The sequence below is a fragment of the Cydia strobilella genome, chromosome 5, assembly GCF_947568885.1.
Source record: "Cydia strobilella chromosome 5, ilCydStro3.1, whole genome shotgun sequence".
NCBI classification, from domain to species: domain Eukaryota; kingdom Metazoa; phylum Arthropoda; class Insecta; order Lepidoptera; family Tortricidae; genus Cydia; species Cydia strobilella.
This window is the reverse complement of record NC_086045.1, coordinates 21,868,710-21,895,902: the sequence shown is the minus strand read 5'-3', so window position 1 is coordinate 21,895,902 and position 27,193 is coordinate 21,868,710. Positions and strand designations below refer to the sequence as shown.

The 27,193-nt window shown below is 37.3% G+C and overlaps 2 protein-coding genes and 1 long non-coding RNA gene across 3 annotated transcripts in view; 2 read left to right on the top strand and 1 right to left on the bottom strand.

Moving 5' to 3' along the window:
• Nucleotides 1–1,689, top strand: part of LOC134741641 (uncharacterized) — a gene marked incomplete at its 5' end in the record, with an annotated part of 16,920 nt that extends 15,231 nt beyond the window's left edge. Inside the window, one exon of the mRNA XM_063674496.1 lies at nt 1,415–1,689. Coding sequence (XP_063530566.1) covers nt 1,415–1,674 — 260 coding nt within the window. The remainder of the gene's footprint in view (nt 1–1,414) is intronic.
• Nucleotides 1,685–27,193, bottom strand: LOC134741630 (circadian clock-controlled protein daywake-like). The gene is made up of 5 exons (XM_063674483.1): nt 27,039–27,193; nt 19,164–19,392; nt 8,467–8,597; nt 6,917–7,066; nt 1,685–3,531 (listed from the first exon to the last, which is right to left on the bottom strand). Exons 1-5 carry the CDS (start codon nt 27,106–27,108, stop codon nt 3,368–3,370), a joined length of 744 nt encoding a protein of 247 aa, XP_063530553.1. The 5' UTR covers nt 27,109–27,193; the 3' UTR covers nt 1,685–3,367.
• On the top strand, nt 10,726–16,235 carry LOC134741642 (uncharacterized). Its single transcript, XR_010127893.1, has 2 exons — nt 10,726–10,866; nt 15,511–16,235. It is a non-coding gene; the product is annotated as an uncharacterized LOC134741642 (long non-coding RNA).

The following is a 27,193-nucleotide window of genomic DNA, read 5'->3' as shown; positions in this document are numbered from 1 at the left end:
TATTATTAAGTATTATCGATCTCCATCACGCACAAATCATGATACCTACGTCGATATAACATTTGCGTGAAAATTGAAAAGTAAACAGATAATTTTAATATCTAATCTTAGCAATAGATGATTCCTCGCAGTGTTCCTGCCGGATCTTCTTGTTCTTATATCTACTATTACCACAGATTATATAATAGTTCTTACGAACAGATACTTATCTCTCAAAGAAAACGCAAATACCTACCGTTTTGGTACCTACACAAAAATACAATGCAGTAACCTTCGGCGGGCCGCTCCCCGCACCGCCCGCACCGGCACAACGCTAGGGTTGCCGACGCTTAGAAATGATAAACACCAATAGGTATTTATTATAAGAATCATTAGAAATTATAAATACCAATAGGTATTTTCATTTCTAACAGCGGATTGAAATAATATGAATGTACATCTTAAATTATGTATTTTAGTTATTCATTCATTCATTTACAACTGTTTTACTTTGTAACTATAAATTTGTCATAATAAACACTACATGTTTAATGAAAGAAATTCAATAGTAAGTACCTACGTAGCTTGTAACTATCGTAAAAATGGCAAGTGCGGCGCGCGGTGACGTGTGTGCGTGAGCGCGTGTGGCAACCAACTGGCTTGCTTTTCTACCGTGAACGGGAGGCGATTCGTAGGTATAAATCCGAGCTCGCGCGGAGAGTTCCATAGGCCGCTATTACTAAATATACGATGTCCGCCCAATCCCATGAACCGATATATTCGTTATAGGTAGAGTGAGCCTTAAAGAGAACATTGTAACGTACAAAGATGTGTTATTTTATTACATAAAACAGTGCAACTTTCACTTGCGTTGGGAAGCATTCCACGAAAAAATCTACCGTTGTCCCGTACAACGCGAATTTTCTGACGATTTGCAAGTTAATGAGATTTTTCTTCTGCCACAATGAATGTAAAATAAAATGTATTTTCACCTCAGCAGCTCGAACAAGCCTACTTTCGTCACTCCAGGGAGTGAAGAAAGTGCGACTCTCCTCACTCCATGCAGGGAGTGAAACAAAGTAGCTTTTTAATTTAGTGAAGGCCATAAACTGCCACTTCATACGTTTTTGTTTTTTTTCTCTGTATTATTCTGTGTAATTCGAAATACATTTTAACCTTATGTTCATTATATGTTCTCACTACTGAGGTGAAAAATTATGTGAGCAACATGAGAGCAAAGTTATTTTACATCTCGTGTTTTTGAGTCCCTCGCTACGCTCAAGATTCTAACTTAGAATAACTTCAATTATAGAATCTTTCGCTTTCTCTTTCCTCTCTTTCACTTTCCTCTCTTGTTGCACAAATAACTTTTGTACGAGACAGCTCATGTAATACCTACCTTGGCCGGTTTCTGACTATTCTTTATCTTTACCAGCTTCAGCGTTCAACGCTCGGACCCTCTCTCAAGCCGGCATAGCGGGCATGGTGATAGGCCTAGCAGCTGTGCTCGCCGCATTAGGGGGTGTCGTATGGTACAAACGGCACTCCTTGTTCCCCCCCAAGATGTCCGACAGATCCACGGACCAGACAGTTGGGTTCAGTCTGCGTAATATATCAACCACTAGCAGCGGGTCTTCGAACAGCAGTGTGTTGGAAGATTTAGATTTGCCTACAGTAACCTCGCAAAGAACATAGTGAATAATAATAAGAATAAGAAAACATTTATTGTCACACAACAAAAGAGAAATTACAGGAATATATTTACAAATAAGGTTAAAAATTGGCATGCGCGACAAAAGGAACGGGCTTCGCATATGCTGCGCCAGCCACTTCATTAGGAATTGACCGCACAGCGCTGATTTTCAGTCCGCAATCTTACTGAATCACATTGATATGTGTGCGGGATATTATTTTTAACAGATATTATATATAGGTATATGCAGGCCTAATATGGATTTTATATGAATACGAGTATAGTGACGTCACGGTCAGCTCGCCTACTTTTTAATATAGTCTCCAGGCTTTTTAGGTTTATGTACATAAAAAAAAGAATATTTTTGTAATTAATAATATAATAAGTATAGTTGGTATAGCAAATCTTGTCAGTTAATAAGAACAAAAAAAACTATACTCATCCTTTTCTTTTGGGTGCTAGTACTACCCACACAGACAGTAAGACAAATATAGTATGATTCTCTTTGTCTATGTTTGAAATAAATGAGACAGTCCTTTGACAAACTATACCTACTTATTATTTATATTTTTGAAACAAATACAACCTTCCTGAATCCTTAAAAAACGATTTATATACTCTGATTTGTAATTAGATTCCAAAAAACTAACCTCACTCAGATCCTTTTTCTTTCGTAATAATGGAAAATATGTAATGAAGTAAACTCAAATTTCCCTTTTGCATACTCTAGCATTTAAAATAAATATAGATGTATCCTTTTAGCTTTGTTTAGTTTCTTAAAACATACGCAAAAGAGAAAAAGTGAGGTTAGTTTTTTGGAATCTAATTACAAATCAGAGTATAGGTGTGAAGTTTTACCAATAGACCGCGGGCCAGGAACATATATCGTCAGTCATCGCCTCCCGGCTGATACTTTGTGTTTGTTTGTTTAGATGCTATTGTGAATTAAAAAAAATGACAGCCGGTTGTATCGCGGTGGAAAGACTGTTGATGACATGAACAAGTAAAAAAAAATTTTTTTCAGTCACCCCCTCACGATTGATATTCTGTCATGATAGTTTAATGCTATTTTTAAAATACCGTCAGCCGGTTGTATCGCGGTGGAAAAACCGTCATCTGTCCACATGAACTTGTAAAAAATACGCACCCTACCATTTTATATCCGCAAAGTATTAATGCGTAATCCGATAATTGAAACTATTGAAACCCTGATGAAATGCTACAATCAAAGTTTCATAAGTGTAGTATTACTATTATAAGATTTTTTTACATGTCCAGGTCACCAGCTGACGTAGTTTCCACCGCGATACAACCGGCAGACGATTTTTTTTATTCACAATAGCATCTAAACTATCATTTGACAAAGTATCACACGGGAGGCAATGACAATTTTTTTTACGTATTTCGGTGGCTGCCATCGCTCAACCCACCAACGGAGCGGCAGCTGACGTCCACGAGGGTTCATCATAGCCGTTAACCACTATACGAGTTATCGCCCGGGAGGCGATTGGTCATGGAAATCTGTTCCTGGCTCGCGGTCTACTACAATAGCAACCGCGTGCGTAGATACGCCCGCTCTGTGCAAGCGCCAGGTTCCTGACGCCCTCAACAAATGTAGACACTGCGAAGACGAAACAAAAACGCTTTGAACTTTGAAAGATCTGACGGATCCTCCTTTTTATACCTAATAATAAATTAATTATGCGGATAATCATTAATGAGTTGTTGAGCGGTGACTTTGTTGAAGAATTTGTTGATGGCCTTGACGCCCGTGCGCACGATTTGCTTGATGACCGGCGGGGCGAGGTCGTCCATAAGCTGTTTCCAGTTCGCGTTCGCAAACTGATGCATGGAGTCCGCTGTTGACAAGACAAATAGAATAAGTATAAAGAAAGAAAAAAAGAACCTAAGTATAAAAAACAAACTACCTATTATAATGGGGCAGTACTCGCATTGTCGTAAATGTGAACACGCTGGACAAAAGCACCAATTTTTTTGAGGTACTTTTTTTTTTATACCGTCGGTGGAAATCAAGTATACGGCCCGCCTGATGGTAAGCAGTTACCGTAGCCTACGTACTTGTTAGGTCCATAGCTTTAAAATAAAACTATGAAAACGGATTATATCGCGTATATTGAATTTATAATACATCCCGACGTTTCGAACTCTTTACAGCGTTCGTGGTCAACGGGTGACTGAGGAAAAATTACAAAATGCAAAAATACCCACATACTAAAATAATGAACAATCATAAAAACATATTTCAAGCCAATGAAGAAGATGTCACAATTCCTGAGGCCTGTAAAATGCAATACCCCTCTACAGACTGCAGGAGTGTACAGGCTGGACTGTGAGTGTGGCCTATCATATGTCGGGCAGACGAAACGGAGCATTTCCACTCGGGTGAAGGAACACATAGCTGATGTCAAGCACCGTCGACCTAGGTCTGCTGTCTGTGAGCATGTCATGGATAAAGCCAATCACTCAATCAAGTTTGATAAGCCTCTGGTTCTTGCCAAGGAGAAGCGTTACATACCCAGAATGCTGCGCGAGGCCATTGAGATTAAGAAATATCCAAACTTTAATAGGGAAGATGGCTTTTCTCTACCACCAGCTTGGGATCCTGTAGTCCACCTGATAAAGGAGCAAGCGAGACATAGACTGTGAGACCGTAGTGTTGGATGATGCTGGACATTCTGATGTTTTGAAAAGATGTGTCCCGCCGAGTTTGTTGCCGGTCCCATATTGGGATACCCTCCTACAATTTAGGAGGGAATTAAATCTTCTCGGGTCCGTGGTGTAGGGTTGGAGCCGGCATAGTTTTTTTATCGCGTATATATATATATCTTTACTTGAAAAATAATTATAGTGTATAACTAGCCTTATGAACCGATTTTGCATGTACAACCAGCCTTAAAGTTTGTAGTCTATGATTGTTCATTATTTTAGTATGTGGGTATTTTTGCATTTTGTAATTTTTCCTCAGTCACCCGTTGACCACGAACGCTGTAAAGAGTTCGAAACGTCGGGATGTATTATAAATTCAATATACGCGATATAATCCGTTTTCATAGTTTTATTTCATGAGTAACTATCGCGGTAACCGAAGTCCATAGCTTTAAGTTTTTGATAGGAACCAACTCCGTCGGCCATATTTAATTTTATGGTAGCCAGTATATCATTTATATCCCAGCATTTTGGTTTGGCAATTAATGGACTAGAAAAGTAATGAGCAAATAACGTCAAGCTATTGAGCATGTTATGCAGATTCAAAAATGGTACCTACGATATGACTTGACACGACTGAAGGTCGTATTAAAATTAGAGGAAAACCATTTCAGATTATTAAAACACAATCAGCAACCGGTCAGGACACAATTCGTCTTTTAAAAAATAACGCATTAAGCACCAAGACTGCCTTGGTTCTTTATGCGCTTGAGCTTATACGAAATGATTTCCGCATCAATAATTTTGTCTCATCGCAAATTGTTAATTCTTAATGGACTATAATTAATGCTGTCTGGCCGCTAAATTACCTACTGTAAGGTCAAATAAAACATAAATGAGAGAAGTATAGAGCCTAGAAAACAAATGCATAACGTCACGTCAGTTTAAGAACATTTATTGAAAGAACAACTATTTATAAGTATCCCCAATTTCTTATTAATATTGCCGATATTTGGGGCATTTTCTATGAAAAGGGACCTTATTGTCGATGGCGCTTACGCCGCACAGCGTCGCGCGGCATTGTATTTATATCGGAGCATCGTTTATAATGGCGTTAGCGCTATCGACAATAAGGTCCTTTTTTATAGAAAATAGCACAAATTGCTCTGATTAAGATTATATATTGGTATAGGACGTAGGACTATATTTAAGTGCTTGTTGCTAGGCCTACTTGAATAAATATTTTTTTGAGTGTTAAATCACCATATTTAATTACCATACTATTTGGAAAAAAATTTAACTCGACATGAGAATAAATAGGTAGAACGAGAAAAAGAACATAATTCTGAGTAGAAATAACATATATACAATTCCTATATTGAAAAAATTACGGACGTTTGCATAAAAAAAATAATTCTGTGATGATTTGTGGTATTTTCTATAAAACGGGACCTTATTGTCGATGGGGCTTACGCCATTATTAACGATGCTCCGATATAAATACAATGCCGCGCGACGCTGTGCGGCGTAAGCACCATCGACAATAAGGTCCCTTTCCATAGAAAATGCCCCATTTTTATGTCGTAATCGTAACCATTAATTTCAGTACCTATACCTACACGCACTAAACAATAGAAATAATGATCAGAGAGCCTACCGCGAGCCACGTTCGACGTGTTGCCTCTCTGTGTGCGAAATTCGTACGTAAGTGTGACAGGGAGGCAACACGTCGAACGTGGTTCGCGTTCGCGGTAATAGGCCCTCTAGGTACAATAGGTACCTAATAAGCAGATGACAATGACGTTTCCTAATAGAAGTATTACCGTTTTCCTACTAGAAGTATTATTGTTTACAATCCACAATCTGTTGAGAAGTTAATCGAGCAAGTAGGTACTTAGCCCGCAGTAAATGAGGCTAAATAACGAAGGTTATCTCCAAACATTTAGAAAGGAGACGGCCATTTCTCTATACACTCTTCGCTTCGCTTCTCTATCTTGAACTGTAATTTATATTACCAATAAAGTATGAGTATGAGTATACAACCGTAGTCCCTATTTTCCTCTGTTTTGGACGATGGCGGCGGCGGCGTGCGTCCAATCACAGACTACATCAGTGTTGCCAGATCGTATCTTTTAGTACGATTTTACGTACTTTTTGAATAGCATGCGTACTTAAAACGTACCCCGCCCAAAACCGTACTAAAATCGTACTTTTTGGCTAAACCGTACATTTTAGTACGATTTTACGTACTTTTCGTATGAGCGGTTCAAAAATATGCCAAAATAGCGTAGAAATAATAGTGACAGACCAAAAAAGTACGATTTATTTGCGTAAAAATTTGTGACTTTTTTGTTTTGGTATTTTTGTACCTTACTTTTTTGCGTACTAATGTAGTTTTCGTGAATTATCAGTTTCAAAAAATCACCCGTTTCTAAAACGCTTTTGCTGTTTATATTGTTTTTTGGAACAAAAAATGAAATTGTACTTTTTTTGGTAAAATCGTACCTTTTTTAGATCGGGGTCGTATTTTAGTTTTCAGTGCTCTGGCATCGCTGGACTACATATGACTATACTTACATAATTCCTTGTTGCCGTTAAACAGGTTCTCGAACTGGAAGGTGGTCTTCTCTATCTGGTACTTGTAGTTCGGGGTGACTAGTTTCAAGTGTTCCCCGTTCTTGCCCTTTACAAAAGTCAATTTGCTGCTTATTTCTACTTCAGTGTTATCTGTAGGAGTAAAGAATTAGCATCTGTAAAATATAAATTTAAACTATATACTTTAACTAAAATAATTGATAGTTGTGACCGAGGAATATAATTCTTTAAACTTTCAAGTGGCGCCAGCGAAAACGCGGAAAGTACCTACTAAACTAAAAGTAGTCAAGTGGCGCCGCGGATTTGCGCAAAAACAGTCACGTGGCGGGGCCCCGATGGGTGGTCAGCGCAGATTAAGAGAATTTTACAAAATCGTTGATTAAGCTTATCTTTGTTTGAAAGTATATATTAAATCACATATCGTTAGAATCAGCGTTAAATAGGCTATTCAATTATAGCAATTAAAAACTGTAATAAATGTCATATATTAAAGAAAAAGTGACGAAGCCCTCCAGTGGTGAAGGCCGGATTCGACCCGGCCGGTCTTTAGCAATCCGGGCTAACGCCTTGAACCCCTAGGCCACCTCGCCACGGCGGAACCCGTCCCAATTTCTCGACTATATGCCATATAACTAAGACTAGGCGCCTTTGACCAGCTCTAAGGACAAGCAGTGCGCGCTTGCACCTCCTATACGAATTCCTTACGGAATTAAGATACAGCGAGAGAGACTGGTGCTGCCATCTAATACACAACTTTGGAAACAAATCAAATTATTTTATTAAATATTTTGAGTTGTTAGCCTATTCGCACGTGTATCGTACAACGTTTTGCAGTACATAATGGCCTTTTAATTTTCGACGTATTTACGTAATGTGCTTATTAAGCATAGGGTGTCGTAATGGAGCACCAGATGTACTGTAAAAATTGTTATTTCGCCATTTCACGTTTATTAATTACAGAAAATATTATGACGTGATATAAAGTAAGTTATTTGTTGCTATTAAGTAATTAGGGATTAGGTTTCTAAAGTTGTTTGAATTTTAATATTTTATATTTGATATGTGAATTGTGATATATGGATTCCAAATTGTCCGAAATAAACTTTTTTTTTTTAATTTTTTTTATAGAGTGTGCGGTAAGACTGGTCATAGAATGTGTCGGTTCCCATAAATTCCACGACTCACTCTTCCACTAATGAGGTCTGTGGGTTAGGAGACTAGCTAGCTGTTAACAATTACTCTTCATCATCATCATACCAGCCCTTTATCACCCACTGCTGAGCATAGGCCTCTCTTCCAGTGCGCCACTTGTCCCGGTCCTGAGCTAATCTCAACCAGAAGTGACCCGCAATCTTCCGGATGTCGTCCACCCAACGAGCCGACGGACGCCAGGGGCTTCTTTCATTCGAAAGCGGCCACCATTCCGTTAACATTTTAGTCCACCTGCCATCACTCTGCCTAGCAACATGTCCCGCCCAACTCCATTTTAGTTTGGTAATGGTGAAACCAACGTCTTGCACCGGCTCTCTTACCGGCTAATATCAAACAATCCCCATCTCCCTTAATGGGCAACACGAGGATGCGCCCATCGATGTTGTATACGCCTGAGACACTCATATTAGCAACAAATGTCAGGTTAAAACTCTCGTCTTTTAAGTTTACTCTGAAACAAAAGAGATAAATATATTTAAATAACTTTTTGGCAATAATTTCATTTTTGGTATAAGCTTTTATCGCTGACTGTACTTTTCTTTACACAGCGGGGCTCTCTCTCGCCGCGACATAGACTGCCAGTCCCTCTTTAATTCATACAGTAGTAAAAGACGGGTAGTCTATCTCGCGGCGAGATACTGTCGCGCCAATCATGTGCTCGGCCTACAAGTAACTAGGTAATACTCATCGAGAAATTTGTAAAAACCCCAAACACAGTTTACGTCGTTTTATCACAGAGTTCCTATGGCCACCTCCTGTCTCCATCATCAGATCAGCTCGATGGTACCATAATATTGCACTGTCATCCGACTTACATATGTATGCAAATTTTCAGCTTCATTGGAAGTAGGAAAATGGGTCAATGCAAATTTTACTTGCAAGATTTGACCCGTACTGTCCGCGCGCGAATTCCGTGCACGGCTGAGGAATGTTAGGAATGTTGGGCGTCATGACAGAGTGGTGTCATTTTGTACGTACGGGCGCGGCGCACACCCCCCCACTTCCTCGACCTCCGAATGCACGGAATTGGCGCGCGGACAGTACATAGGTAAGGTACATTGCAAGTTAATAATAAGCTTGTTAAAAACTTGAATTTACTCGATTACATATGAACAGCAAGAAAAAAACAGATATTTATGACCAATTTCTTTCCAGGAGTCGTAGCACGGTACGCTTATCACCATGCCTGTCATGTTCTAACAGGTATGTGTGTGAAAGTGACGGACTTAGTGATAGGGGAAACCATGCTGCGCGGGCAGGTCATATCTCGTAAAGTGGTTAAAGGAGGCATATTATGACGCTAGGTACGCTAACGCCAGCTGCCGCTCCGTTGGTAGATTAAGGAACAACAACAAATTGTCATTTTCTGACAATCGAAAATTTGAACTATTATAGCTCACCAACCGAAAACCAAAAATTGCCAATAGGGGGAAATAATTCGTGTATAAGCGTATTTTGGCATAGTTGTAGAAAATGGGAAAAATAAAAAAAAATACAGCGAAATAATATTTCTTCAATTATCCTATAAATTAAGTCCAACCAAAAGAGACTCGAAGAAACTAAAGGGGACACAGAATATTAAATCATATATTTTGTTCTGGTGCCTAAACTATTGAGCGGTATTTTATAGTTCGGTTTTTTTAGCATTAGAAAAAAGGTAAACTATCATGACGTGTCTTTTTACTAACATTACTAAAGGGGCCCACTGACTATCAGTCCGCCGGACGATATCGGCCTGTCAGAACAAAAATTTGACAGTTCCGAACAAATGACAGGCCGATATCGTCAGGCGGACTGATAGTCAGTGGGCCCCTTTAGACATATTTCAAAATATTTAGATTAGTACGGTTTTAAATAGTGAGTACCATACTGATCTAAATATTTTGAAGAAACTGTTATAGGGACATCATTCAACGCAATATATATACATAGTTTCCATCAGTTATATCTTAAGTTACTCTATGGTTTTCATGTAGTTTAAGCCTTCTGGATCACTTACAGATCGAGGTACACGAGTTACTCTTAATGCTTACTTACTAACGTAACAACAATACAGAGCAATTATTTGCATACAATGAGCATACTGGAGTGGAGCATCTACGTCGATATCTATATGATTGACTCATTGTTTGTGAATCATGTGGAATCGATAGTTTGCGCAACCACAAGCAAGGATAAGAAGACAAACAGTCAACAATTACGAGGGCTGCCTTTTAAGTTCTGTCGTTTGCAAACCTCCCGTGATTGCATAAAAAAGAACTAGTGTCTTCTTAAAATATTTGAATTTAGAATTCCAAAACAAAAGAATGACTCGAAATCGGCCCAACCGTTTTAGTACAGCGTTCGTTCAAAGTTGACAAGTCAGTTGTGAAAATGGAAATTTCGAAGGAAAATTTACGTGCGATAATTTTTTACAACTTCAAAAGGGGCTTAACGCGACTTCAGTGCTTCGAAGAGTTGACTACGGTTTTCAATGATAAAGCACCATGCCTCCGGACTGTGGAACGCTGGTATTTAGAATTTCAACGTGGTTGCTCTAGTCTTGGTGATAGACATCGTGAAGGTCGACCAAAAACAGCCGTAACCCAGGAGAACATTGATGCTGTACGGCAACTGATCGTCGAAGATCGCCATGCGACATACCGTGAGATAGAAGCTTCCTTGAGTATTTCAGGGACCAGTGTTCACAGTATTTTGCATGATCAATTAGGCGTAAAAAAGTTCATTTCATTTCATTTCATTTATTCGTTGCAACCATGGTATTACAGATGTTCTTAAAATAAAGTGAGTACAATCATGGACCCTACTAGGGCGTAGCAACATTTTATATCTACTTATTTCTAAGGTAGTCTTATAAAATAAATCTATAAACAATAATAACAAATAGAATAGATAATTAAAATCAAATATTTATAGTATTACAATAATTAAAATCATACATTGTCTATATTATTATATCACTATTACATTTATCATGCTCCATTTTTATTAAGTACATTATTATTATTATTATTTGTCTAATTATTCATAAATTCTTGTAGGGTGTATGGGCATTCAGTTAGAAGGTAGCTCTTGAGCTTGTTTACAAAATTATAATATTTGGTTTCATTTCTTATAAACTGAGGGACGTGGTTATAAATTCGAATGGACATTGAGTAAGGGCCTTTACTGAACATTTGGAGGTTAGCTGGATTTGCTTGCACAAGTTTAAATATTTCGATTACGTAAGTTATGTAGTCGTGGTTTGGGGTTTTGGATTTTAAATAAGTCTTCGTATTTTCGCACAAATTTACAAGTTTCCAAGATGTATAAGGATGTGAGGGTGAGTATTTTTAATTTCGCGAAATGTGGTCTGCAACTTTCTTCACTTGTTGTCTTGGCTAGAACTCGTATGCATCTTTTTTGTAGTAAAAATAGGTCACTAACGTTTACACTATTTCCCCACAAAATTATGCCATATTGGAGCCATGACTGGGCAAAAGCATGGTACGCAGATACAGCAGTTTTTAGATTGGTGCTTAATAATATTTGCTTGAGCGCATACGCAAAACTTGATACTTTGGCCGAGATTTTATCAATGTGGGCTTTCCAGTTAAGGTTTTCATCGATGCTCAAGCCGAGTAGTGGGCAGGTGCTGGTGAGTTCAAGATTTTGTGATTGGTATGAATAATTAATTTGTAACGCTAATCTTTGGTGGGGTCTAAATTGAACTAAGTTCGTTTTTTGCAGATTTATAATTAGGTTATGTTCTTCAAGCCAAGGTAAAACAGTATTAAATATGGTATCTAGGGTATTAATAACTTCAGTGGAATTCGTGCTAGGGAATATGATAGAGATGTCATCTGCATAGAGTAGGGATTTGATATTAATAGTGTCAAGTAATTTAGGTAAGTCATTTATATATAGTATAAATAAGATGCAACCTAATACGCTACCTTGTGGGATAGAGCAACTTGTTTTTATAGTGGATGATCGTACTTTAGATAATGTTTTAGTATTGTCATTGTAGAACTCTATTTCGACTATTTGTTGGCGGTTCCTGAGGTAAGACTTGAACCATTCATACGCAGTACCACGAATACCTACTCCGTATAGTTTATTTATAAGTATATCATGTCGGACTCGATCATATGCTTTGCTCATATCTAGGAGCAACCCGAACGCATATTTTTTATTGTCAATTAATGTTAAGGCTTCTTGAACAAATTTATATACTGTTAGGGTAGTAGATCTTTGTTTCCTAAATCCGTATTGTCGTTCATCAAACACGTTGAATTTGTTGCAAAATGATGTGAGTCGATTCGCCATAATGGATTCAAAAATCTTTGAAAAAGTATTGAGCAAGGCAATGGGTCGATAATTTTGGGTGTCTGAGTGGTCTCCTTTTTTGTGTATTGGTTTTATTAGTGAGGTTTTAAGGCTCTCTGGGAATATTCCTGAGGAAAATGACTGATTTATCAAGTCTGTAAGAGGATTTGTTAACTCGGTGGCACATAATTTGACAAGTGAAGGGGGAATTTCATCAATTCCATAGCTGTTCTTATTCTTTAAATGTTTAATACATTTAAATGTCTCGCAGGGATGTACCGGCGACAGGAAAAATGTGTTGGTGGTTTGGTTAATGACCGGGCGGCCGCGCGGTGTACTATTAGCAGTAGTTGATCCTACGGAAGCAAAAAAATTATTAAATGTTTTCGTCACTAGTTGCGGATCGTTTATAATACTACCATTTATGTTCAGACTCATATTTTCTTTTTTTTTTATTTTGGCTTTATTAGTTTGTTCGCCAATAATTTGCCACACTGTTTTTACCTTATTTCTGGATTTATTAATTTTATTAATATTGTTAATTTTTTTTGATATATATACTGCTCGTTTTAGAATTTTATCATATGTTTTAAAATGCTGTTTTAAAACTGGGTCGCCTCCTTGATTGATTAATATTTTTAGTTGGCGTTTGTGTTCTGATGAAACTTTCAATCCCCGGGTTAACCATTGCCTTTTAGGTTTGAGTTTTGGTTTGAACGGTTTTTTTGGAATGCATTGATCAAGTAGGTTTTTAATTTTTGCATGGAATCGGTCAAAGTTTTCGTTTATGGTACTTTGAGGGTTAAATAAAGATGCAAAATCTGTATTTTGTAGTTCTGTTTTAAATTTATTAATGTTATTTTCAGTATAAAGACGGGATACATATGAGTATTGACTTCGCTGAGCTTTTGTCTTATCCGATATGCTTTGCAAGGTTACTAAAACTCCTCGATGGTCCGAAAAACCTAGCTCAACTACCTCAATTTCAGTATCTTTTATACCAAAATTTGTAAATAGAATATCTAAGCATGTTTGTGAATTTGGCGTTATTCTAGTATGTTCTGTTACGTTTTGGTGAAAATTTGCGTTTCGAAAGAGATTTAATAAGTTTTGAGATAGGGTTGTTGTTTTTAGAACGTCAATGTTTAGGTCTCCTCCGATAATAACCTTTTTTTTACTGTATTTTATATTTACGAGTTGTAAGAGCTTATCTAGTTGTTCAAAAAATATGTCGGGTTTTCTTGAATTGTTAGGCCAATATACAACAATTAATATTAAATTTGGGTTACGAATTTCAATTGCACAAGTTTCAAAAATACATTCTACGGATAACTTTCTTATATCTGCTAACTCTATGTACTCTACAGTATCCTTTAAAAATATACATACTCCACCTCCTTCGTGGGTTGACCTACAGTAAGAACTCGCTAGATTATAGCCCTCTACTTTTAATAAATCAAGTTTTGACATAGTTATCCAGGTTTCAGATATACAAAAAGCTTCAATGGACGGCTTATCATCTATAAGAGACTCAATTTGGTGAATTTTGTTTCGCACACTACACATATTTTGGTACAGTATCGCTGATTGGTTCGGTTTATGGACGAAAAGTTTTGACAGATGGCGCTGGTGGTTGCGAGTGGGTTGTTAGTGGTGTTTGTTGTGGCTCTTCTTCGACGTGGCTCTGGAGTACCGGTTCTGCGTTGTAGTCGTTGCAGGTTACGTTTTGTGTATTTAATGATATACTTTGGGATTCTCTCTGTATGTCATTTCTTAGGGGTGGCACTGTAACTTCTCTTCCATTTATGTATAATTTATTATTTCTCAGCATTGCTCTTTGTCCGCTTCGCCTAGCTTCTTGCATTTTCTCTCTAAGTATTTTCTTGCTTCGCAAGCTCTCTGGGTCTAAGAATTGCGACACATATAAACCTGTGTTTCTAAAGTAGATAGCATTTTCTATAATATATTTTGTAGTTCTTTTACTTAAAAGCTCCATAACAACTGGTCGCCTTGGGCCTCTGCGCCCCATTCGTCGAGCTTCTTCGATTTGTAGTGATAAATCAATATTATAAATATCATAAAAGACTCTTACAATTCGGTCGATTAATGTAGATTCCGATTCATGATCAAATTCATTTAAACCATACAGGACAAGTCGCCTTGCGCTTTCCGAATAATTAGCGCTACTTGGCTTAAGTAATTGTTTCGGGCGTTCGGAATGTATGCTTATATTATTAGATGAGATATTATTTTCAACTGCAACATTTGATTTAAGAACATTGGAATAGGTAGCAGGGTTGTTGATGCGTTGTTCTAGCTTATGAGTATGCTCTTTTAAAGATACCAAGTCTTTTTGTAAAATTGTGATTTTTGTGTTTGTGTCATTTATATTCGTGGTTGTTAACAGTCGAATATTGCCCGTTTCTATATTATTTTGGTCCGTGATGGTTTTAATGTTGTCGATGTCATTTTTCAAGGTCGTATATTTATCGTTTAATTCGTATATACTAGTTTCTATTTTATGAATGAGACTGGTGAACTTTTGCTCCTGTTGTTCTAGTTTGACTGTGATTTGAGAGCGAAAGCTTCTAAGTTCTGTAAGAATAGTTGCTGTTATTTCGTTTTGGTTTGATATTTTGCAACTTTTATTGTCGAAATTTTCATATTTGCTTTGCAGGCCGCTTTCCATCAACATCTCCTTATGCACGATGTCGGTAGGCAATGTGTCCCCCAAACATGAAACGTTACTTTCATCCAATGACATATTTGTATCTTCTAAAGCATGCATATGTTGTCTCAGACCGGCGAGGCCGGCAGGGGACGCAGGTGTGTTATCGTCGCGACGCCTGCGCGTTATGTTATCACATTTAGGGCATGTCCAAATCTTTCTCAACTCATTTCCATGCTCCCTTAAAAAGGCCGAGGTGTAGTTGAAACATTTAAAGTGATAACAATCTTTACATTTTGAGCAACTCAATAGTTCTCCTCTCTCAATTTTCAAGTCGCAAGCTAAACAACTCATTTTAAATATACTATCGATTCAATACAATATTAAGTTGATCTCACGCTGGATACCACATTTACTCAGTGAAGACCAAAAAACGGCTCGCGTTCGATGGTGTCGCAAAACTCTGCGGCAATTCAACCGAGGAAACTCGAAACATGTTTACGACATTATCAGTGGTGACGAATCTTGGATATATGCTTACGATCCCGATTCTAAACAGCAGTCGACTGTTTGGGTGTTCCAAGATGAGCCAAAACCGACCAAAGTAATACGCTCACGGAGCACTTCGAAAAAAATGGTGGCCACGTTTGTGGCGAAAAGTGGCCACGTTGCCACCATCGTGCTCGAGGATCGTAAAACGGTTAATGCTGACTGGTATACCACTGTCTGTTTACCAGAAGTCATCGGCGAGTTTCGAAAAAATAACCCAAGACGTCGTATAAGACTGCACCACGATAATGCGAGCTCGCACACCGCCCGGCAAACAATTGCGTTTTTAAAAGAGCAAAACGTCGAAATTCTGGAACACCCCCGCCGTACAGTCCAGACTTAGCCCTAACGATTTTTTTACTTTTCCAAAAATCAAGCAACGACTTCGTGGTCAACGGTACCAGACGCGTGAAGAAGCGGTTGAGGCATACAAAATGGCCATTTTGGAGTCCCCGACGTCGGACTGGAATAAGTGTTTCGAAAACTGGTTCGATCGAATGAAAAAGTGTATTACATATCACGGTGATTACTTTGAAAAACAATAAATACCATTGAACACTTAAATTGTCTTTAGTTTTTCCAAACGACACAACTTAAAAGGCAGCCCTCGTAATCATGATATCATTCTAGATCTTAAATTTTTGCGGTTACGTTCCTATATCATTTAAGCATGCGCTACGGCTATGAGAAAGGCAAGAATGAACAATAAAACTGCTGTAATAAAAAATAAACCAGTTCTATCCGTTTACCACGAACGCTGTAAAGGGTCCGAAACGTCGGGATATATTTTATATTCATTATAAGCGATTTAATTCGTTAAATTGTTTATATTTCATGAATAGCTAACGGGAACTGAAATCAATGTTCAGTTTGCTGCATCTAATTATAGTAGCTACTTGCTCTTGAGCTCATTAATTGTCTATAATTTACAACACTGTTGTATCGAGGAAAATACACCCTAATTTTAAAGTAATTGAGTAGGTTCTGAATTTCTGAAGGTACATAGTCATCAAAAGGTTAAGTACAGGCGGGTTATTACGAGTCGCCAAATAATAATACATATTTACAGACAAAGATTACTGGGAATTTCTCACTACACCTCTAAAATATGTTATTATTATCAATTTTACCCATACTACATAGTATGTAGCAGAATGAGCTAACTTAAGGTTTTGAGGTACTTTCCCTCCAGGGCCCATTTACTAAGACTCCGCTGTCCGTCTGTCACCAGGCTGTATCATCAACCGTGATAGCTAGACAGTTGAAATTTTCACAGATGATGTATTAAAAATACGGAACCCTCGGTGCGCGAGTCCGATACTGTATGTAAAGTTTCATAGTAAACCGTTGATAAGGTTCAGTCGCTCAAATGTGGTTGGCGCAATGGAGCAACTGGCCCTTAAACACGCAGTGGTAACTTAATAAATTTACTATATATAGTACTTATATATAGTAAGTTACTATATATAAGTACTAGATACTTACTCTGTAGTTTGTATGGTTCACATCATATTATATCTTCACAAATCAACATAAACCAAATAATTTAACCTCGTTAGGTAATGTGCACTACAATGTACTACATACTAATCAATAAATTATGTGACAAATTAAGAACTGTACTAGTAAAACTGCACCAGTTAAAATATGTATTGGACAGGGCCACGATGTTTACCTTATACTATGCGCTGGCAGACTCTCTGTTTTCTTATGGCCTGGCATGCTATGGTAGGACATTTAAAACTTATCTAGACAGGATTAAATCATTACAAATACGCTTTATGAAACTATTAGTCGATAAAAAAACTAAAACTCGCTGCAAAAAAAGCGACTATGAAGAATTATTTGTGGAATGCCGTATGTTGCCGGTGCATGAGGAGGTGGGGAGGTTGCTGGCGCTGGAGCAGTTCGGTAAAGATGAGTTTAAAACCTATATAAATCGCCCTAGATTAACAAGAACAATGAGTAAAAAAATGTTAGAGGTTCCGGCGTGTGGTAATAATTATTATGGAAAAAGAAGTAGGAAGTACCTGGTCCCCAAATTGTATAATGATATACCGTATGATATAAGGGAATGTAAGTCATTTAGGATGTTTAAGCGTAAAATAAAAATGTTTCTGTTAGACAAAGTTAAATTGAAGTTACCGTAAACACTAAGATGTACCTAAGTAGGCTATGTTTAACTTACCTATAGTATGTAATTAGATAAGACTACCCACCTGTTTTAAGGGAGTCCCCTCTGCCAACAAACTGTCATGCAGTTTGGCAGAAGAAATTAATGTAAGATAGGGTTTATTTCGTCTGAATAAATGATTTTTTTTTTTATTTTTTTTTTTACATTGTATCTGCACTGTAGATAATGCTCATGCTGCTAAGAACTGCCCCTTATTAACCTCGTAAGGCCCACTATACAAAGTTTCCCTATTTTGAATTTGAACCTTGTCGTATAGAAGATTAGGGTGACTTTCGTTTGTTTTAGAAAACATTGAAACAAAAGAAATGCTACTTAATTTAGTTAGCGTAAGGTTCAAATTAAATTGAAACAGTGTACATTGTAGTGCACATTACCTTACGAGGTTAAATTATTTGGTTTATGTTGATTTGTGAAGATATAATATGATGTGAACCATACAAACTACAGAGTAAGTATCTAGTACTTATATATAGTAATTTACTATATATAAGTACAGTCGCCATCAGATATATCGGAGCGGCCGAAGTTCTCAAAAATATCTGAACACGCACTCTAACGCCCTGACAATAGAGGCGTGTTCAGATATTTGTGAGCACCTTGGCGGCTCCGATATATCTGATGGTGACTGTACTATATATAGTAAATTTATTAAGTTACCACTGCGTGTTTAAGGGCCAGTTGCTAAATTGCGCCAACCACATTTGAGCGACTGAACCTTATCAACGGTTTACTATGAAACTTTACATACAGTATCGGACTCGCGCACCGAGGGTTCCGTATTTTTTAGTATTTGTTGTTATAGCGGCAACAGAAATACATCATCTGTGAAAATTTCAACTGTCTAGCTATCACGGTTGATGATATACAGCCTGGTGACAGACAGACGGACAGACGGACAGCGGAGTCTTAGTAAATGGGCCCTGGAGGGAAAGTACCTCAAAACCTTAAGTTAGCTCATTCTGCTTAAAGGAAACATTCTTTTTTAATACAGTTGCTCAAAAAGTGCTACTTTACGTAGCTGTTTAACGTGCGGAAAGATAGTTTTCGCGAACTGGTGCTTTTTACTTTTCCAATTTTTTAAAATTGATAGCGACAATAATTTATTTCTAATGAGTGGATTGGGTTTACCAGCATCAAACATACATAATTATGTGCCATTTTCAATCAAAAGGATACTTATTGTCGCTTGTCAGTAAGGCGCTATTTCTATATAGCTTCAATTAGAAATCAACCTTAACGACAACCGACAATGTGGTACCTTTTGGTTGAAAACGTCACATATATAAAAATATCCTTACTTGAGATCAGTTACGTGGACGGTGCTAAGGCCATGCATCTGCGCCTTTCTCAAGGACAGCTTCAGCCCGTTGCCGTCTATGATGATGTCGTCCAGGTTGATGGGGTCTATCGAAGGCACCCCAAGCTCCGGGATGCCCTTAGTGAACTGCGGGAGCGACAGCACCACCTGCTGCTGCACGCAAGACGCGAAGTCGGGGTCGTTGTAGCCGCATTGTTTGATGTACGACGCTGGAATCATATCAAAGGTAGTCGTTAAGTCTTCAATTTTTTTCTCATACATAATATTTCTAAATAATTAATACAAAAATATAACTTTGCGCCGCGAAACGATAACGTGCTAGTTAATCAGAGCTAACCCGTTATACACTTGCGTATTTTTTACATGCAAATTAATTTTCCCACCCTCCCAACGTCCCAACGCTAAAACAAATAAACACAAGTCACACGCGCTCACGCACGCACGTCACCGCGCGCCGCACTGGCAATTTTTATGATAATTTCAACTAATTTCAAGTTACGTAGGTATTTACTATTGAATTTCTTTAATTAAACATTTAGTGTTTATTACGACAAATTTGTAGTTAGATATCTACGTGTACCTATTCATGGGTTCTCTATAATTTTTCTTTATTGTGTAACAATCATCTCTATCTGGTTTAAAAATACACGAAGTTTTAAAACTAATTCTTGCTGGGTTCATTGCGCGGTTTATAAAACGGCGTAAACACTGCGGTTACTGCAGGGACATCTTTTAAATATTTTCGCAAACACTAACGCATAAACGGAATATTATAATTATTGCAACTTCAAACATGCTTATATGTAGCTATTTTACGATATGCTGTTACCTACCTATACCTACCTTATGGCAAGTTCTAATGTTAGTTTGATCAATCGAATTAGAGAGGACCGGTCTTCACAAGAATTAAAATTTATAGGTACTTGTATTTAAGTGGGTAGGTATCTTCTATAGAATCTATAATCGCAATACCTACTGTCGCAAAAGAGGCATTCAAATAACCTAAAACCTACACTAAAACCAGCCACAATCAAGTTTGGTAACAGATCCCTTAGAGAAGGAAAAAAAAAATCATACATTAAGTACATAAAAGTAAAACAATTGTAAATGAATGAATTTAGTTGTCCCGGTGCGCGCGGTGTGGGGTGTGAGGAGTCGCGCGCTGAATGTCACTCCATTGTATTTTTTTTTTTTTTTTTTTTATACCACGTCGGTGGCAATCAAGCATACGGCCCGCCTGATGGTAAGCAGTTACCGTAGCCTATGAACGCCTGCAACACCAGAGATATTACCGACCCTTTAAAAACCTGTACACTCCTTTTTTGAAGAACCCCATACTGTAGCCCCTCGGGAAAACCTAGTATTTTTGTGTAGGTATCAAAACGGTAGGTATTTGCGTATTCTTTGAGAGATAAGTATCTGTTCGTAAGAACTATTATATAATCTGTGACACGGTGTTGTTCGTAGGGCGTTTATTTAAGAACTCATTTTTATAGAAAAACCCACATTAGGAAATACATTATCTACCAAATTGAGTCAATCCAAGTAGGTACATATATCATAAGTCCTACTATATAGTTTACAATAATTGGCTATTACCTACAAGTTCACATGCAATTGCTATTTATGATCATTGCTTGAACTTTGTAGTATGGTAATGATTTTTACGATTTACTTGTAATAAAGTACGTACAATAGTTTCCGAGAAATGTTATATTTATAGGTACCTATTCAAATATGCACACTGTTTGCAATAGGGGATATGATTGTAATGTTCTGCTTTTGCCACCAGAGTGCAACACTAGCCTGTTAAGTAAATCATAAAGTAACTTATACATACTGTACCTTTAACAGGTTTTTGACAAGTTTTCAGAGATAATAAAATATGACATTTTTGGAATCAAGGCGGTTTGTTTACAGAGGATCTACCGGGAAACACGAATCCGAAATTTCCTTTATCGCTCTAATGTGCAAGAGTGACAGAGATGTTAGATAACGAAAATTGGATTTTCTTGTTTCGCGATAGACCTTCAGATTGTGGTAGTGGCGGCACCTGCGCATAGTTTCGCGTAATATTCCCTATTGACATTTAATTTCGACTGATACTAGAAATAAGCTTACATCTAATTCCTTTGTTTTTCAGAGATGTACGAAATTAAAATATCACTAGCGACCCGCCCCGGCTTCGCACGGGTTACACAAAACCTTAACAAATTATACACCTTCCTCAAGCATCACTCTATTGATAGGTGAAAACCGCATGAAAATTCGTTCACTAGTTTTCAAGTTTATCGCGAACATACATACATACAAACAGATAGACGCGGAGGGGACTTTGTTTTAAAAGGTGTAGTGAGTATAAACTCGATATCAACGTCATTGTTACGAAATAATAACATTTTCACCTCAGCAGTTCGAACAAACCTACTTTCGTCACAGGAAACTCACTCCAGGGAGCAAGGAAACTCACTCCAGGGAGTGAAACAAAGTAGCTTTTTAATTTAGTGAAGGCCATGAACTGCCACTTCATTTTTTTTCTATGTATTATTCCGTTTAATTCGAAATACATTTTAACCTTTAATATGTTCTCACTACTGAGGTGAAAAATTATGTGTGCAACACGAGAGCAAAGTTATTTTACATCTCGTGTTTTTGAGTCCCTCGCTACGTTCAAGATTCTAACATAGAATCTTTCGCTTTCTCGGGACACGCAAGAAAAACCAACTTTCCTCTCTTGTTGCACAAATAACTATTTTAAGGATAAGAAATTTGTATCTTTATGCTGGCCGTAATTTGCGGTTTTTATATATATATAATATATATATATAATAGAGGATTTATACCTATATATGTGTGTAACATTTTAAATACCCCCACGGGTTCCATATAGCCCCACGACGAGACGGGAACTGAAACCTTGACTGACTACGAGGAAATCGATTTCCATCTCATTGTCATCCATCACCCATCGCGTAATGAGACGTGTGAGTTTTTTTAAATTAAGTAGGTACCTAATAGCCAAGTTTTATTAACCTCTCGTCTATGTATTTAAGATAGGCGTCTATGTATTTGCGTTAAGCGTCATTTTGTATGGGATTTTAAGTTTCCAAAACGTCCCGCTTGGCGCGCTGTCCCAAATGCCATACAAAAACAGACATAACGCGACGCTCGTCACGGTCTGGCCTAGTAGGTAGTGACCCTGCCTGTGAAGCCGATGGTCCTGGGTTCGAATCCCGGTAAGGACATTTATTTGTGTGATGACTGCACATTTCTAATAGGTTTTCCTGTCATCTATAGGTAAAGAACTATTTTGTATATATAAAAAAAAAATTAGACAGTGGTTTCGGAGATAAAGGGGGAATGAGTTTTGAATGATTCAAAAGGTAATCACGGTCTATATCCCGGTCAATATAAGTCTAGTGAAAGGGGGAATGGTCATTTTTTGGCCATTTTCTTAAATAATTTCAAAACTAATTATTTTAAAATTACCAAAAATATATATTTGTAAGTCTCACAGTGTGCTCTTTCATTTGATATGTAAAACTAACACGATATAGTTTGAAAAACTTAATTTTTTAATTTTCTCATTTACCCCCCAAAAGTGGCCTCCATGTTTAAAATTCATTTGTTTGCGTTAAATGCCCGTCTTTGGGTCACAAACTTACATACGTGTACCAAATTTAAACTTAATTGGTCAAGTAGTTTCGGAGAAAACATTTTTTTTAAAAGCGTAGGGGGTCGGGTCAAAGACTTAGTAATTAAGTCTGACTCACGCTTGACTGCATATTTCTAATAGGTTTTCCTGTCATCTATAGGTAAATAACTATTTTGTGTATTTTTTTCAAAATTTTAGACTGTAGTTTCTGAGATAAAGGGGGGAATGGTAATTTTTTGCCTATTTGCTTAAATAATTTCAAAACTGATTATTTTAAAATCACAAAAAAAAATATGTTTGAAATTCTCGAAAGCGCTGGTGGCCTAGCGGTAAGAGCGTGCGACTTTCAATCCGGAGGTTGCGGGTTCAAACCCCGGCTCGTACCAATGAGTTTTTCGCAACTTATGTACGAAATATCATTTGATGTTCACCAGTCGGTTTTCGGTGAAGGAAAACATCGTGAGGAAACCGGACTAATCCCAATAAGGCCTAGATTCCCCTCTGGGTTGGAAGGTCAGATGGCAGTCGCTTTCGTAAAAACTAGTGCCTACGCCAATTCTCGGGATTAGTTGCCAAGCGGACCCCAGGCTCCCAGGAGGCGTGGCAAAATGCCGGGATAACGCGAGGAAGATGATATGTTTGAAATTCTCACAGTGAGCTCTTTCATTTGATATGTAAAGCGATATAGCTTGAAAAACTTTATTCTTTAATTTTCTCATTTATCATAAGTGGCCTCCGTGTTTAATAGTACATTTCGATGCTAGTGCGGAAAGTATGTCAATACTTCACGAGTACCGAGATATCTTGCCACAAGCTGTAGGCGAGTGGCAAGACTCGGGACAAGTGAAGAATGACATTTCCGCACGTGTATCGAACGACGTTTTTTAATACAGTTGCGAAAAAATAAGAAAACAACAAGTAAGGAATTCGAAACTTTTATATTATTAATTCTGTGACATTATGACATTGATATTATGAAGACGTGTTTTTTTTTGCTTTTATTTGCTAGAATGGATTTTGTTATTATTATTGAACCCACTTCATACAACATTGTACACATTGTATTGTTTTGCAAATATAAAACATTGTACTATTATTACCTAAATATCGTTATTAACAATTATTTGAATATCGTATATTTATAAAAACAATATCGAATGTTGCCTTTGGAAACTTAAAACATTTCAGTTAGGTATTTAATTAACTGGGGCATTTTCTATTAAAAGAGACCTTATTGTCGATGGCGCTTACGCCGCCCAGCTTCGCGCGGCATTGTATTTATATCGGAGCATCGCTAATAATGGCGTCGACAATAAGGTCCCTTTTTATAGAAAATACCACAATTTATGAAATAGGTATTTCAGAAATCGCCCATAGCTCATCTACTAGCGTAGCGTAGATATGTAGGTTTAAGAGCCTACCTATGGTTCTAAAAAACGCTTCGCTTCGCGTTCGCGAGTTGTTCGCTTACGTAAGACGCTGCGTCAGGGGAGATATTTAATAATATTTATAAGTAGGTACTATACATACTTAGGCACATTATGTCAAATAGTTACCGATTTTAAGGGTTCCGTACCCAAAGGGTAAAAACGGGACCCTATTACTAAGACTCCGCTGTCCGTCTGTCTGTCAGCAGGCTGTATCTCATGAACTGTGATAGTTAGACAGTTGAAATTTTCACAGATGATGTATTTCTGTTGCCGCTATAAAAACAAATACTAAAAGTACGGAACCCTCGGTGGGCAAGTCCGACTCTAACTTGGCCGTTTTTTTTTAAACTTTACAATTACAAGTAAAACAATGGTTTTCTTTCAACTCCTGGAGTTAGCCGGACTCTGAACCTCTTTTAAATTTTATATTTTTTGACTAAATAATTACTTTTTTTTTTCAAACCACATTGTTTCCACTAACCGATATTATTTTTAATGTACTCGTAGGTATTAATGTACCCGTGGGTATTAATGTACCCGTAGGTATTAATGTACCCGTAGGTATTAATGTACCCGTAGGTATTAATGTACCCGTAGGTATTAATGTACCCGTAGGTATTAATGTACCCGTAGGTATTATTTCTCCCACAGGAAAAGCCATGCCCTGTACCCTAGTGTGAGAGACAGCATAAGTGTAATGAAACACTATTATATATTATATTTCTGAAATAAACATTTTGTATTTATATTTTGTATTTTGAAATTAACGTAGAGGATTAAATGGTATATCGTTTCATACACAGATTTTTAAACAATAGTTGTCACTGCTGAGAATAATTGTGACGTTTTCAACCAAAAGGTACCACATTGTCGCTTGTCCATAAGGTTGATTTCTAATTGAAGCTATATGGAAAAAGCGCCTTACTGACAAGCGACAATGCCCTTTTGGTTGAAAATGGCACAATTATTGTTATTCACAAAATGAGTAGGTACCCTCATAAGGGATAAGGGTTTAATCAGAAAATTAGATTTATCAGCCCTTAACTTTGTATATGTCTAAAGAAGAGACGTGCTTTGCAATATGAACTAATAGGGTTTTGTTTCCGGCTCTCTATTGTTTGACATAATTATTGAAAGTCATAATGTAATGATTGTCATATTATCATTAGTCATAATTCGGTTTTTTTCAGAAACGCGTAACTTTTCAGGATTGCCATAAAACAAACCTAACCTAGAGTCTGTTTTTTATTCCGTAGACTAAAATGACGTTTCATTTTTTTTTTTTTTTTTTATGAAATAGGAGGCAAACGAGCAGACGGATCACCTGATGGAAAGCGATTACCGCCGCCCATGGACACCCGCAACACCAGAGGGGTTGTAAGTGCGTTGCCGGCCTTTAAGATGGGAATACGCTCTTTTCTTGAAGGTTTGAAGGTCATATCGGTCCGGAAATACCGCAGGCGACAGTTCATTCCACAGTTTAGCTGTGCGAGGCAGGAAGTTTCTAGAGAAACGTACAGTTGAGGACTGCCAACCATCTAAGTGGTGAGGATGGTAATGTTTTCGCGTAGGGCGATGGCGATGGATGGATGGATTCATGTGTAAGACATGACATTTCTTAGTACCACATGTCATTTTAGTCTACGGAATAAAAAAACAGAATTATTACCTAACCTATCTATAGGATAACCCGAGGAAAATCCTGAAAAGTTAAGTTTTTGAATTATGACTAATGATAATATGACAATTATTACATTATGACTATCAATAATTATGTCAAACAAGGGACCCCGTTGTTTCCACATGTTCAATTTCATAACTAAATAAATAAAATAAAATAAATAAATAAATATTATAGGACATTATAACATTTAAAACTTTCGCGTTTTGAACACATATTAAATCACATTTACAGTAGGACATATTCTTACACAAATTTACTAAGTCCCACGGTAAGCTCAATAACTAATAAGGCTTGTGATGTGGGTACCCAGACAACGATATATATAATATATAAATATTTAAATTCATAGAAAACACCCATGACTCAGGAACTAATATCTGTGCTCAACACACAAATTAATGCCCTAACCGGGATTCGAACCCAGGACCATCGGATTCACAGGCAGGGTCACTACCCACTAGGCCAGACCGGTCGTCAAAATCTAGTTATATAAATAGAAAATGGGCAATTTATCACAATAAATTGGAAACTTAAAAAATGAAAAATATATGGGAATAATAAATAAATACAAGACTTCAGTTTAAAAAAAAAATTGCTTCCCAATAGGAAAAAAATAATGGAACCATTCGATTCCTTACATGTTATCAAAAATTATATTGTATTGCAACAATATACATAAACGCAATATTTCACCGACAAAATCGCAATTTCCTTGTTTTCCACGGCTTCTAAGCAATCTATAGCGACGTTACATGCTGACGGCACCATGTAATGCCAATTTGTTAGAAGCGTTTCGTCAGTAAAGTGCGGGTGTCAGACTTTGACTATCATTTATGACTTTTGTATTGCTTTAAGACAATGAGTCCCATACCGACATTTGATTCTCAAAACAAACCTGATCGCCTGATACCATTAATAAAAAATTGTGGAATACCCTATTGCTATTGTAAAGTAAGGTTTGTGATTTGAGATTTCTTTACCTACCACCATTTAGATCTTGATTATAGTCATTGTAAAATGTTATTTGTCTTATCTACACTAAAGTTAATTCTAACACGCATATCATTGAATATCAAAATTACTTACGCAAATACGCGTCTTCGCCGTTTACGTTGCAAAATGCCGCAACCAAAAACACTATTCTGTACGCGATCATCGTGCCAATGTCACTCGGAACAACAACAACGAATGATGTCCGTGCGAAGACTGTGTCGCAACCGCGATGTACCACCTTTATGTAT

What these genes read in the sequence shown, in the direction of transcription:
- LOC134741630 (XM_063674483.1), bottom strand. Translation starts at nt 27,108, where the DNA reads ATGATCGCGTACAGAATAGTGTTTTTGGTTGCGGCATTTTGCAACGTA. An exon ending in GTCCACGTAACTGATCTCAA is followed by an intron (nt 8,598 to 19,163) that starts GTAAGGATATTT and finishes CTTTTGTTTCAG; the next exon opens with AGTAAACTTAAAAGACGAGA. An exon ending in GGATTGTTTGATATTAGCCG is followed by an intron (nt 7,067 to 8,466) that starts GTAAGAGAGCCG and finishes TTACTCCTACAG; the next exon opens with ATAACACTGAAGTAGAAATA.